This window comes from Penaeus vannamei, chromosome 16 (genome assembly GCF_042767895.1).
Source record: "Penaeus vannamei isolate JL-2024 chromosome 16, ASM4276789v1, whole genome shotgun sequence".
Taxonomy (NCBI): domain Eukaryota; kingdom Metazoa; phylum Arthropoda; class Malacostraca; order Decapoda; family Penaeidae; genus Penaeus; species Penaeus vannamei.
Window position 1 is genome coordinate 20399179 of NC_091564.1, and position 12500 is coordinate 20411678.

Below are 12500 nucleotides of genomic sequence, written 5' to 3' on the forward strand. Positions count from 1 at the left end.
TGTATATATGATATATATATATATGTAACACAGATCTCCGTCCGTGCAGAGACGTCATACTACGCTGGACGAACGTTCTTCCTGGAACGCGATAAAAAAATAATGTATATATAAACACATTTATATTCATATATTTAAACATTTATATTTATATATTTATCACTTATATGTATAGTTATGTAACTGGTTATGTGTATACACGTCATTAAGTGATTTGATTGTAAAGCTGAATTGGCAAATTATACTGAATAGTCTTCCAAGTATCTAGCGCTTTATGGCGAAGAAGATGGAATGCGAATTAGGTTAAGTTTCATTTATATAACGAAATTAAAATTGATACTGTTGTAGCTGTATTCTATGTCAGTGTTTATTTTTCCTTTATGCTTCTGCGTTGTGAATGTTTTTTTCTTTCAATATACATATTTGGCAAATTGTGTAAGGATTAGTTGTTCAGCTTCATATAATGATAATGATAATAAACAATATCTTATTTTGTTGTAGAAGTAAAATAATTCTACTTATAATGTCCAATAGTTTTTATCATATTCCTTTTGATGTTTCCATTGTTGTTGGTTTATAAATTTGAACTCTAATTCTAATTGCTAGATCTGTAAAGTTTACATAGCTATTAAATATTTGGATTTGATAACACTAAATGATCTTGAGTTTAGTAATACAGACCCTCATAGCATATATTTCCTTGTCATATTTAGGTTTTGAAAAATGCATTTTTCCAGTAGTTATTGAAAGCCTGAATCTTGAAAAGATCCTTCATTCCATAGCAGCCTTTTGCCTTGTGGAACTGAAAAATATGAAAAAGTTGATCATCAAATCAAAGTGAAATATACCGCCTGAGCTGGCAAGAAGTAAACCCTGTCTTGTGGATGTACAAAACATTTGGGGAAGAGGAGAGAGAGAGATGCATAGATAGATAGACGAGACAAAAAATCCTTTGCCAGCACCATCCTGAAAGCGATTAGATATGGGATAATATCATTTCCATGTGTATATAGAGAACATTACCTTGTATTATGTAAGAATACTTTAGGTTTGTGTATCTGCAGTTTCTATTGTATGATATACATTTTGATTGATCTTATTGGCTTAACTGTATCTTTCCATTTCTTCATCTTCCCTTGCTTTCGCTTTCTATAAATTCCTGTCACTCTTCCTTGAAAATGTATTAATGTAGGTTTTCTATTAAACTATATTACGCGATTCAATCGGATTTCAGTGTTGAAACCGATAACCATTGTGAATTTCAGTGTAAAAAATATACAAATTATTCATGTATAGTCATCACAAAAAGTAAAAGAAAAAAATCTCATATCAAAGAACAAAAATGAAAATAAACCAACCTCTCTGTTGTTTATTTTTTTAAAACATATTTATACAAGAACACTAAATTCCTGAAAAATAATTCATACAAACTGCATTTCACATTTTGTAAATTTATGGCAGTGATTCTCCTGTGACTTCATTTTCTTGCTTTTATTTTGACTGAAGCTCTTAACTGGTAAGGATGAACCCAGAAGAACTTTGAACTGTTTTAAAAAGCTGTTTTATTATTTTTTTTCTCCCTTCTCCTTTGCCATGTACTTCATTCGCCATCTGTTAAAGGGAAGAAATTGCAAAGATGTTACATTTGGAAACCATTCAGTGATGAGTTAAAAAAATATTGATAGTTATCTAAGAGAGTAAATTATTATCTCGACCTTTAAAACATCCATCACATCGCATCGCATTCTTCTCATATATCAAAATCTGTTTCACCTTTCGTACCCAACTACGCTTACACCTTCACATTCTTACACATCAAACCACGATCACATCACCAACATCCTCCGTCCACATCACCCCTTCTCTATCTCTGTTATTCTCTCTCTCTTTCTTTTCTGTCTCCTTCCTCTCTCTCTCTTTCTTTCTTTCTGTCTCCCTCCTTATTCTATCCCTCTTTCTTTCTGTTTCCCTCCTCTCTCTCTCTCTCTCCCTCCCTCCCTCCCTCCCTCTCTCTCTCTCTCTCTCTCTTTCTGTCTCTCCCCCCCTCTCTCCCTCTCTCTCAGGACCCAGACCTGAACCCAACCTTAACCTCAACCCTAAAACCTTCACTACCACACTATCTTACAGTGCCATACGACCCTTGAAACTTAAGAGATTTTGCCCCTTTCGTCTCAGTACTTTACCATAATGCTATGTGACCTTCGATGTCTAGCAAATTTATTTGTTTAAAATACTAAGCATTAAGTCTAACGCCTTGACACCTAAGCCTCCTCCCCTATACTTCCCTCCCCCAATCACAGTCCTCCACCCAATCCCCCACACTCAACCCTCTCCCCGTGTTCCTCCCAACCCTCCACCCACACACTCACACACCCACACCCACATCACATATATATATTGCATTTTGTAGAGTACAAAGTAAAGGATATTTTTGTAATTACTTAAAATAAGATTCAAACAAAAATCTTCTTTTCTCGAATATTGAAACTCAAATATCAAAATTAATAAATGGAATATAAAAAAATCACGTTCCACTTCTAGATCATAAATACCCTAACCCTTTTCCCCTCTCCCCATCCCCCCATCCTCTTCCCCTCTCCCCATCCCCTGATCCTCCCCATCCCCCAATCCTCCCCCTCACCCCTATCCCCAACCCTCCTCGTTTCCTTCCTCTCCAAACCCCCAACCCACCTTTAGATATAGTGGTTCAACATGGCCCCGGAGTATTCCTGAAGTCACCCTCTCTCCCATAACCCCCGACTCTTCTCCCCCTCTCCCAACCCCCACCCTCCTCCCCCTCTCCCAACCCCCACCCTCCTTCCCTTCTCCCAACCCTCCTCCTCCAACTCCCACCCTCCTTCCCCTCTCCCAACCCCCCAACCCCCACCCTCCTCCCCCTCTCCCAACCCCCACCCTCCTCCCCCTCCCCCAACCCCACCCTCCTCCCCCTCTCCCAACCCCCAACCCACCTTTAGATATAGTGGTTCAACATGGCCTCGAAGTGTTCCTGGTGTCCCGACGAAGGCTTGGGATCCCCGCGCTCGAGGATGACCTTCTCGCACTCCTCCAGCGACGCCTCCCCGGCGGCGATGCGAGCGCCCACGCCAGAGTTCCACGAGGCGTATCTGGCCTGAGGGAGGGAGGGGGAGAATGGGTGAGAAGGGGAAAAAGGAAGGGAGAAAATGGGTGAGAAGGGAAGGAAGGATAGAGGGAGGGAGGAAGGAAAAAGGGATAAAGGGTGGGAGGAAAAGGGGAGAAAGGGAGAGATGGAGAGAATGGAGAAGGGAAAATGGAGGGAGTGAATGGTTGAGAAGGGAAAATTGGAGGGAGAAAATGGGTGAAAGGTTAAAAAGGAGGGAGAGACTGGAAAAAAGGGAAAAATGGAGGGAGAGAATGGGTGAGACGGGAAAGAAGGAAGGAGGAAAGGCAGAAACGAAGGAAGGAAGGAAAAAGGGAGAAAATGAGAGAAGGAGGGAGTGAGGGAGTGAGGGAGTGAGGGAGGGAGAAAGGAAGGAAGGAAGAAAGAAAGGACTAAAAGAAGGGAGGAGGCCACTACCCATTCCCCCTTACACCCCTTACCATGAGCGACTTCCTCATGACTCCGTCGGAAATGATCCTGGCGGCGTTCTTCAAGCCCCTGGCGAAGGTGTCCATGGCGGCGGCGTGGGCGATGAACAGGTCGCGGAGTTCGGTCGACTCGCGGCGGACTTTGGCGTCGAAGTTGAGGCCGCCCGGTGCGAGGCCGCCCTGGAACGAGCGAGGGCGGGGTCAAGAGGGGCGGGGGTCAAGAGGGACGGGGGTCAGGAGGGACGGGGGTCAAGAGGGGCGGGGGTCAAGAGGGGCGAGGGTCAAGAGGGGCGGGGGTCAAGAGGGGCGGGGGTCAAGAGGGGCGGGGGTCAGGAGGGACGGGGGTCAAGAGGGGCGGGGGTCAAGAGGGGTGTGCGCAAGCTACTTTTGTTTTAAAAAGGAGAGTGAATGAAAATCTGTCGATAGGATATGCTTGATTATATTTCTGATTTATGAAAAAAATCTGTCAGTAGAATTTGCTGGATTATGTTTCTGATTAAAGAAATATAAAACTCAGTCGAAGTGGTTGATCATATTTAAAAAAGGTCAGTCGAATTGTACTTGTCCATATTTGGTATATGTTTTTGAGGGGGGGGGGGTCACAAGAAGGGAAATATTCAGGTTATCGTTCTCATAACTGATCAGCTTCGACATACCCAAGCTCCTAAGTCACCTTCTCGTACTCTCTTGGTGTCCAGCGACTTAGCCTTAGAAATATATCAATCCAGAGACGTGTATCCAAAGGGTCGAAACTGTCGCGCAACTGTTGCCAGAATGAGAGACCGTGTTGCGCGACATCATCTGGTTTTGAGGATTTTCCCGAAACAGAAATCACGACGTTTATTATACTATAAAGCATCGTTTACGACATTACTTCCCTCCAGTTATGAAGTTTGAAGTTTGTATCTAACACAAAGAGAATTAAAATCCCAGGAAGTGATGAGAAAAACATAAACTCGACTCTCCGAAAAAAATAAACCAAAACAAACAAAAAGGATACCGATAATGAGAAAAAAATCAATCCAACATCAACCTCACCCGGAAACAAACCCCCACTCAACACATAACCTCACCTGGAAATAAACGATCCAAAAATAAACATTACACGAAGGGCTAAACAACGGCAAGCTCCGCCCACCTGTTCCACGACCGTTTTCATGATAACAGAGCAGTTACGGACGTCCATCGGGAACTGATCGGTGTCCCATCCCAGGTCCGGCGAGCCTGTGTTGGCGTCGATACTTCCCAGCATGCCGTACCTGCGGTCGAAGAATAAAGAAAATGAAAAGAAAATATATGAAAGATTAAAAAGAGAAAGCAAAAGAAAACATGACTAAAAAATACTCCCACTCACGCCGACGCGAAGACGACGTCGTGCTCGTGCGGGTGGCCGGCCAGCGTGGTGTGGTTGGGCTCGATGTTGAGCTTGAAGTGCTGCGTGAGGCCGTACTGGTGCAGGAAGGACATGACCGTCTGGGCGTCGTAGTCGTACTGGTGGCGGGTGGGCTCCTTGGCCTTGGGCTCGATCAGGAGCTGGCCCTTGAAGCCGATCTTCTCCTTGTAGACTGAGGGAGAAGGAGGGAGAAGGGCGTGTGAGTTTGGTGGTGAGTGGTGGTGGTGGGGGTGGCGGTGGGGGTGTTGGTGTTGGTGTTAGTGTTGGTGGTGTTAGTGGTGTTAGTGTTGCTGGTGTTGGTGTTGGTGGTGGTGGGGGTGGTGGTGGTGGTGGGGGTGGCGGTGGGGGTGTTGGTGTTGGTGTTGGTGGTGTTAGTGTTAGTGTTGGTGGTGGTGTTGGTGGTGGTGTTGGTGTTGGTGGTGGTGGATCATTTGATCCCATCTCAAATATCAAAATCATCTCTCAATACAAAAAAAAGGTAGACATAACGATCAAAATCATCACTCTTCATATAGAAATAAGAAAAAAGTAGACCTACAAAGATAAAATTAATCACACCATAAAAAAAAAACATCTAAAATGAACCTCCCGCCCCCTACCGATGACCATCCTGAAGAAGGCGGCGAGGTGGTCCAGGTCCGCCTTGACGTCGGTGTTGAGCAGGGAGAGGTACCCCTCGCGGCCGCCCCAGAACACGAAGTTCTCCGCCCCGAGTCTGTGGGCGACCTCCAGCCCCTTCTTGACCTGGGCGCCCGCGTAGGCCGTCACGTGGGCGTCGCAGCTGGTGGCGGCGCCGTGCATGTACCTGAGGCGAATCATCCTGTTGGTTTCTTTTCGATCTCTTTTTTTTTCCTTTTATGTTTGCTGATTTGAGAATGCGTTTTTGAATAAATACAATGGTGCTGGTTAGTAAATGGATTGAAATACAATGACCCTTTGATTCAGACAAGCTCTTGACCGCATCTTATAATTCTAATAATTCTAAATATGGATGTTGAAAAAGGGAAACGAAAGTAATAAATAAATAAAGTAAACAACCCTGTCGCCTATTGCGTAACATCCAAACCTCGACCCAGAACAACTAATATAAAAAACAACAACAATGATAATAATAACAATAAAATAAAATAAATCTTCCTCCTATCACCCGCCCACGGACCCCCTCCGCCTCACCTGGGATGGGCGAAGAGATTGCACGTCGCCCACAGCAGCTTCACGCCCGTCTTCTTCTGCAACTCGGCCGCCAGTTCAACCAGCTGGTCCAGGTTGGCGTTGGTCTCCGCGATCGTGGCGCCTTCGGGAGCCAGGTCGCGGTCGTGGAAGGTCCAGTACTTGTTGCCTTTGGGGAGGGAGAGGGTCACGGACTGCTTCTGGGGAGGGAGGGGGTCGCGGAGTGCCCTTTGGGGAGTGAGAGGGATTGCAGATTATGTTTGAGGAGGGAGAGGGGGCCTCGGCGTGCCTTTGGGGAGGAAGAGAGGCTATGGGTGGTCTTTATGGAGGAAGAGGGGTCATTGAGTACCTTTGGGGAGCGAAAGGGGCCACTGAGTGTGCATCTGTTTAGGCATAGTTCCGGGTTGTTGGGGAGTTTTACATCTTTACCTTTTTAAAAAGTGAGCAGCTGTGCCGTGGTTAAATTTTTGTCATGATTTTAGGCTGACAAAGGATTACGATTTACATAGTTCCACACTGTATGTTGTGTTTTTCATCAAATTTGTACACCCCCGTCAGTAATTTCTACAATGATGTAACACCTTTTCTCATGAAAATTACCGATGCACCTTTACATAGCGAAGTGTTCCATAGACCAGAAAAGGAAAATAGTAATAAAGCAATAGCAACAACAACAGCAATAATAACAATGATCATAACTATTTTATGGTAATAGTCATAATGACAATGATTATAGCATTAACCACGACCATCCCCCACGCACCGAGTTTGGAGAAGAACTCGAAGGCCGCCCGAAGACGCCGCTTGGCATTCTCCAGCGATTCGGTGCCGTCGTCCCAGGGCCTCCTGATGGTACCGGCGCCGAACGGGTCGCTGCCTGCGGGGCGAGGGCAAGGGGTCAGATTGGGTGAGTGAGTGAGATGGAGTGAAACAAGGTCATTTAGTAGGTTAGGAAGGGTTGGGATGAGGTGAAATAATGGGGTGAGGTTGAGAAACAAGCAGTGATGAGGGGGAGTGAGAGAGGGTGAGATAAGGGTGAGAAGCAGAGTAAGATGGTGAGAGACAGTGGAAGATGAGGTAAGATGGAGTGAGATGAGGTGAGAAACTTAGGAGGCTGGGGTAAGATGGGGTTGGGGGACAGGGCAAGATGGGGTAAAATGGGGTCGAGTGACGGGCTATGTATGAATATGAGCTGAGACAAGGTGAGAAACAGGACGAATAGAATTACAACAAGGCAAATATGCTACGAAACAAGATTATGCATGGGGGGAAAAATAACAATAAAAAATAATAACAATAATAAAAAAAAAAAAATAGAGATACACAAAACCCCAACAACCAACCAATCAAAACCCCACCCATAACACCACAACATCCGACCTTTCCTCCATTCATCAACCCCAACCCCTCATCCCCCCGTCCCTCCTCCTCCTCCTCCTCCTCCTGCCCCCCCCCCCCTTACCTGTGCCGCGGAACGAGTGCCAGTACGCCACGGAGAACCTCAGCCACTCCTCCATGGTCCGCCCCAAGACCTCCTGCTGGGCGTCATAGTGGCGGAAGACGAGGCTCTCATCGGGGGCGGCGTCGGGGTTGTACTGGATGGGTGAGATTCCTGGAACGAAGAGTGGGCGGTTAGGATGGGGGTAGGGGAGGGGGGCGAGCGAGGGGGGAAGGGGAGGAGGGGTGGAAGGGAGGGACGGGGGAGGATGGGGGAGGACAGGGGAGGGGGCGAGTGAAGGAGAGTAAGAGGAGGGAAGGTGAGGATGGGGGAAGGAAGGTGAGGAAAGGTGAGGAAAGGGGATGAAAGGGAGGAAAGGGGAGGAGAGAGGAGGGTTGGAAGGGAAGGATGGGGAAGGATGAGGGAGAGGGGCGAGCGAGGGGGAGGGGGCAAAGGGTGGATGGGGGAGGGGGAAAGAGGAGGATGGGAGGATGGGGAAGGGGAAGATGTGGGTGGGGGGCGAGCGAAGTAGAGGAAGTGGGAGGGAAGGGGAGGATAGAAAGAGGGAGAGCGGTGAGGGGAGCGAAAGATGGAATGGTTTGGGGGACGGAGAGGGTGATAGAAAGGGGAGGTGGAGGGAGGGAAGATAAAGAGGGAGAGGAAGGGAGAAGGGGGAAGGCGAGGGGGACAGGAGAAGCAGATTATGGAAGAGAGGAAAAGGGAGAAGGTGGGTGTGAGAAGGTGGAAGAAGGAAGAGGGAAAGGGAGAGGCAAAGCGAGAATTGGAAGGTAGTAAATCTATCTCTTGACATTTTACGAATGCAGGAACATACAAACAAACAAATAAGTAAATCTATCCATTTATCTGTCAATCAACCAGTCTCCTTACATCATCTATCAAGCCTAAATCTCTAAATTAAGAGTTCTTATCCTGGGGTCCATGAATGGGTTTCCAGGGGTCCGCGAATGAAAATTAAGTTTACTTTTTTGCATAAAACAGGATGGATAAATAACCTCACGGATGGGGACTCGAACCCTCGATGTTACAAGCAGATAATTGCAAGGTGAATGCTCTGCCACTGAGGTGCTAGACCCACTAAAAAGTGTGCAACTGAGAGCTAGCTTTCATAGGTAATGTCTATGAAAGTTAGCTTCTAGTTGCACACTCCTTTTAGGGAATCGCGCAGCTCAGTGGTAGAACATTCGCCTTGCAATTGCATGATTGCAACAGTGAGGGTTCGAGCCCCCATTGGTGAGGTTGTTTATTCATATGAATGCGGTAATGCATTATTCAATCTTTCATAAAACAAGATTTTTAAAAATTGTTTACTTGAAAGTCCAATAGTGTACGAGACAATCAAACCTCAGTATCTAAAAGTAGTTTATCCTGCATTTGGTGTTTATATGAATATTTCAAGGGGTAGGGGACCGGATCCATAGCCTCCATCAGATTTTTAGAGGGGTCGTGACTCTAAAAAGAGAACCACCGCTCTAAGCAATAGAGCTCGTACATTTACTTCCTATTCCTTATTTCATAATAAAACGTCACGAAGAAGAAGAAAAAGAAGAAGAAGAAAGAGAAGAAGAGAGAAAAAAAAACATTGCGAGAAAGCACACACTCGTCTTACATGAAACTGAGTAGATTCTGTTTAAGAGATTGTCTTCATTTCCGCGTTTTTCTTGGTGTCCCTTTTCACCATCTTGGAAGAGAGAGAGATAAATAGACAGATAGATAGATAGAGACAGAGAGATGAAGAGGCACAAAAAGCAAGATGGGAAGTGAAAAAAGAACGAATGAAAGCAAGTGGAGCGAACGAGAGAGAGAGAGAGAGAGAGAGAGAGAGAGAGAGAGAGAGAGAGAGAGAGAGAGAGAGAGAGAGAGAAAGAGAGAGAGAGAGAGAGAGAGAGAGAGAGAGAGAGAGAGAGAGAGAGAGAGAGAGAGAGAGAGTGAGAGTGAGAGGGACGGGAGGGAGAGTGATTAATACCCCATTAATGGCATTTCATTCGGAAAATATTAATTTCGCCCCTCCCTTTCCTCTCTCTCTTTCTCTTTAATTTTTCCTCTCTCTCCTCCCAACCTCGTCCCTCTCTCTCCGAATTCTGTAGAAGAGAAGACCAATAAAGAAAAAAATCGCACTTTCGTAGAACCAGTTTCAAAACCGAGTGAACAAAACATCATTTTTCGTACCTTTCGCCCTCCGTTTTCTATGGTCCCATAAAAAAAAAAAAAAAAAAAAAAACCCGCTGGATTCCGCTTCATTTTTTTTCACTTGAATAGAATCAAGTAATGTGTAAGTATAAGACAAGGAATGTGTAAGTAGAGAAAATCGTACAAATCACAAATTCCACGAAAGACATGTAGGCCTATATTCAAACCGACGACAAGGCAATGTGTGGCCAAAGGAAATGAGGATTGCATGTTTCGGTCTCTGGACTGATCAACGGGAGAAAATGGGGAATAAGAAATAAACAGGGAAGGAAAAGGAGGGAAAATGGGGAATGCGAAATAAACGGAAGGAAAAGGAGGAAAATTGGGGAATAAGAAATAAACAGGGAAGGAACAGGAGGAAGATTGGGGAATAAGAAATAAACAGGGAAGGAACAGGAGGGAAAATGGGGAATATGAAATAAACAGGGAAGGAAAAGGAGGAAAATTGGGGAATAAGAAATAAACAGGGAAGGAAAAGGAGGGTAAACCTTGGAGGGAGGGAAGGAGGAAGGAGGAAGAACGAAGGAGGGAGAGAGGGAGAGAGTGAGTAAAGGCGCTGTCACACTAGCACTTTTACCGTCAATTTTTTGACAATTTATTTCACATGAATACAAACATTCTCGAATATAGCCAACTATGCTTGGCTGATAGAGTTGACGGAAAGGTTTTCAGACGGAAACGATCATTATCGTCTGTCTGAAAAATCGACAATTCGCTCAAAAATGGACAAAATTTCAGAAAGTTGTCAAAAAATTGACGGAAAAAGTGCTAGTGTGACAGCACCTGAAGTAAGTGAGTGAGAGATAGATAGATAGAGAGAGAACTAGATATAAAGACAAAGAAAGATAACGAGCGCCCCCCCCCCTCCACCCTTATCGCGAGATGCTGGGAGCTCCGTCTCCGCCTCCCTCGTTCAGATAAACTCCTTAGAAACTGTAATCACGTGACCAACTCTCTCTCCCTTATCTCCCGACACTCTCTTTGTCTTTGTGTCGCCCCCCACACCTCTCTCTCTCTTCCTCCTCCCCCTTCCCAACCTTCTTTTACCCTCACTTCTCTTCCTTTTCCCTCCATCTACTTCTCATACTCTCCCCCATCTCCCCTTCCTCTCCCCCACCTCAGCCTTTTCCTCTTCCTCTCCCCCACCTCAGTCTCTTCCTCTCTCCCACCTCCTCCTCTTCTTCTCCACCACCTCAGCCTCTTCCTCTCCCCCCCCCTCTGCCTTTTCCTCTTCCTCTCCACCACCTCCACCTCTTCTTCTCCCCCCCCCCCTCCCCTCCCTCTCCTCCCACCCACCTCCTCCTCTTCCCCTCTTCATCTCCCCCAACCTCCTCCTATTCCCCTCTTTCCCCCATCTCCTCCTCCGCCCCCTATCCCCCCCCCCACACCCGTCGGGAGAGGAACAGACGAAACGTCCGATGAGCCTCCTCGTATCTCTCGCGCGCGGCGTCGATGGAGCGGCTGGAACAAAGGGATTCCGAGGGGCGGAAAGAGGCGAGAGCGGGCGGGGTTTTCGGTCTTTTTCGTGTCGCCTCATTTTCCTCGTGTCATTACTCGATTTTGTTTTGTTTCTCGTATCTGGACTATGGTATATGTATATTTAATCTATTTTATTAATGAACCTTACTCAGTCTGTATATGGTATATGCATATCTAATCTATTTTATTAATGAGCCTTACTCAGTCTGTATATGGTATATGTATATCTAATCTATTTTATTAATGAGCCTTACTCGATCTGGTATATGATATATGTATATCTAATCTATTTTATTAATGAATCTTATTCATTCCGTAATTTTTTTCATCTGTTTAATCTATCCATTCTCGATTCGGCCTTATCTTTCGCAGCTCCTTCCGGGTGGTTCGCAGTGTACTTTGACCAGGCAGCCTCTTAATGACAGAATGAATACAGTAGTAAGAACAAAAATATAAATCAATTTGAGAGCGTAGATCACCTACCAATAGAAAAAAATCCAATTTCGAAAAAATGACTTTTAAAAAACAATCAGCTAAGAAAAAAAATCGTAGTGAATCCATTTTTAACGCGGAACCTCCAGGGATGAACCTTTTTCTACAACATCTTCCATCCACACAGCGCCATCTCACCACCACAATCCATTCCCTTCTAACCTCTAACCCTTGGACAACAATTGAAAATGTCATCACCATCCGTCAGTAACTTTCCGTGTAACCTTACTAACCAACCAACCAACCAACGTGGAGAAGAAAGCTTTTTTTCACCAATTTTCAGTTTGGTGGAGAGAACAAGACCGAAGACCTGTAATTAACGAGATAATACGAATTTATTTCGATAAAAAAATTATTATCGTTCAAGAAAACAAGAAATAAAAACACCCACGTGCAGCGTAAGAAACATGACATAATAAACTAAAATACTGAAGATACACTTTGGAGTGGAAAAGAATGGAATTAATTATGGTAATGATGCAATAATGGTGGATAAAACAATATTATCAAGAGTTGAGTTGTTATTATCACATTCTATATTTCATCTCTATATGATTCTAATGTTCAATTCTGTTCTACGCTGCTGTAACGATGAAAAATAACAGGAAGAACAAATAAAACAATTAAAGAAATTACGTAAACAGTTAAAAAAAGAAAGAAAAAAAAAGATGAAAGGAAAGATAAAAGAAAATAAACGAAATAAAAGATGAAAGAAAATAAACGAAATAAAAGATAAAAGAAAATAAACGAAAT

General features: G+C 44.8%; 1 protein-coding gene across 1 annotated transcript in view; it reads right to left on the reverse strand.

The window, feature by feature from the left end:
• Positions 1-1355: 1355 nt before the first annotated feature.
• LOC113809365 (uncharacterized) overlaps positions 1356-12500 on the reverse strand; it is a 16574-nt gene continuing 5429 nt past the window's right edge. The window contains exons 2-10 of the mRNA XM_070131300.1: positions 7593-7742; positions 6894-7007; positions 6134-6299; positions 5560-5765; positions 4922-5132; positions 4706-4826; positions 3580-3747; positions 2970-3130; positions 1356-1611 (exon numbers count right to left, since the gene is read on the reverse strand). Coding sequence (XP_069987401.1) covers positions 2972-3130; positions 3580-3747; positions 4706-4826; positions 4922-5132; positions 5560-5765; positions 6134-6299; positions 6894-7007; positions 7593-7742 — 1295 coding nt within the window. The 3' untranslated portion in view covers positions 1356-1611; positions 2970-2971. The remainder of the gene's footprint in view (positions 1612-2969; positions 3131-3579; positions 3748-4705; positions 4827-4921; positions 5133-5559; positions 5766-6133; positions 6300-6893; positions 7008-7592; positions 7743-12500) is intronic.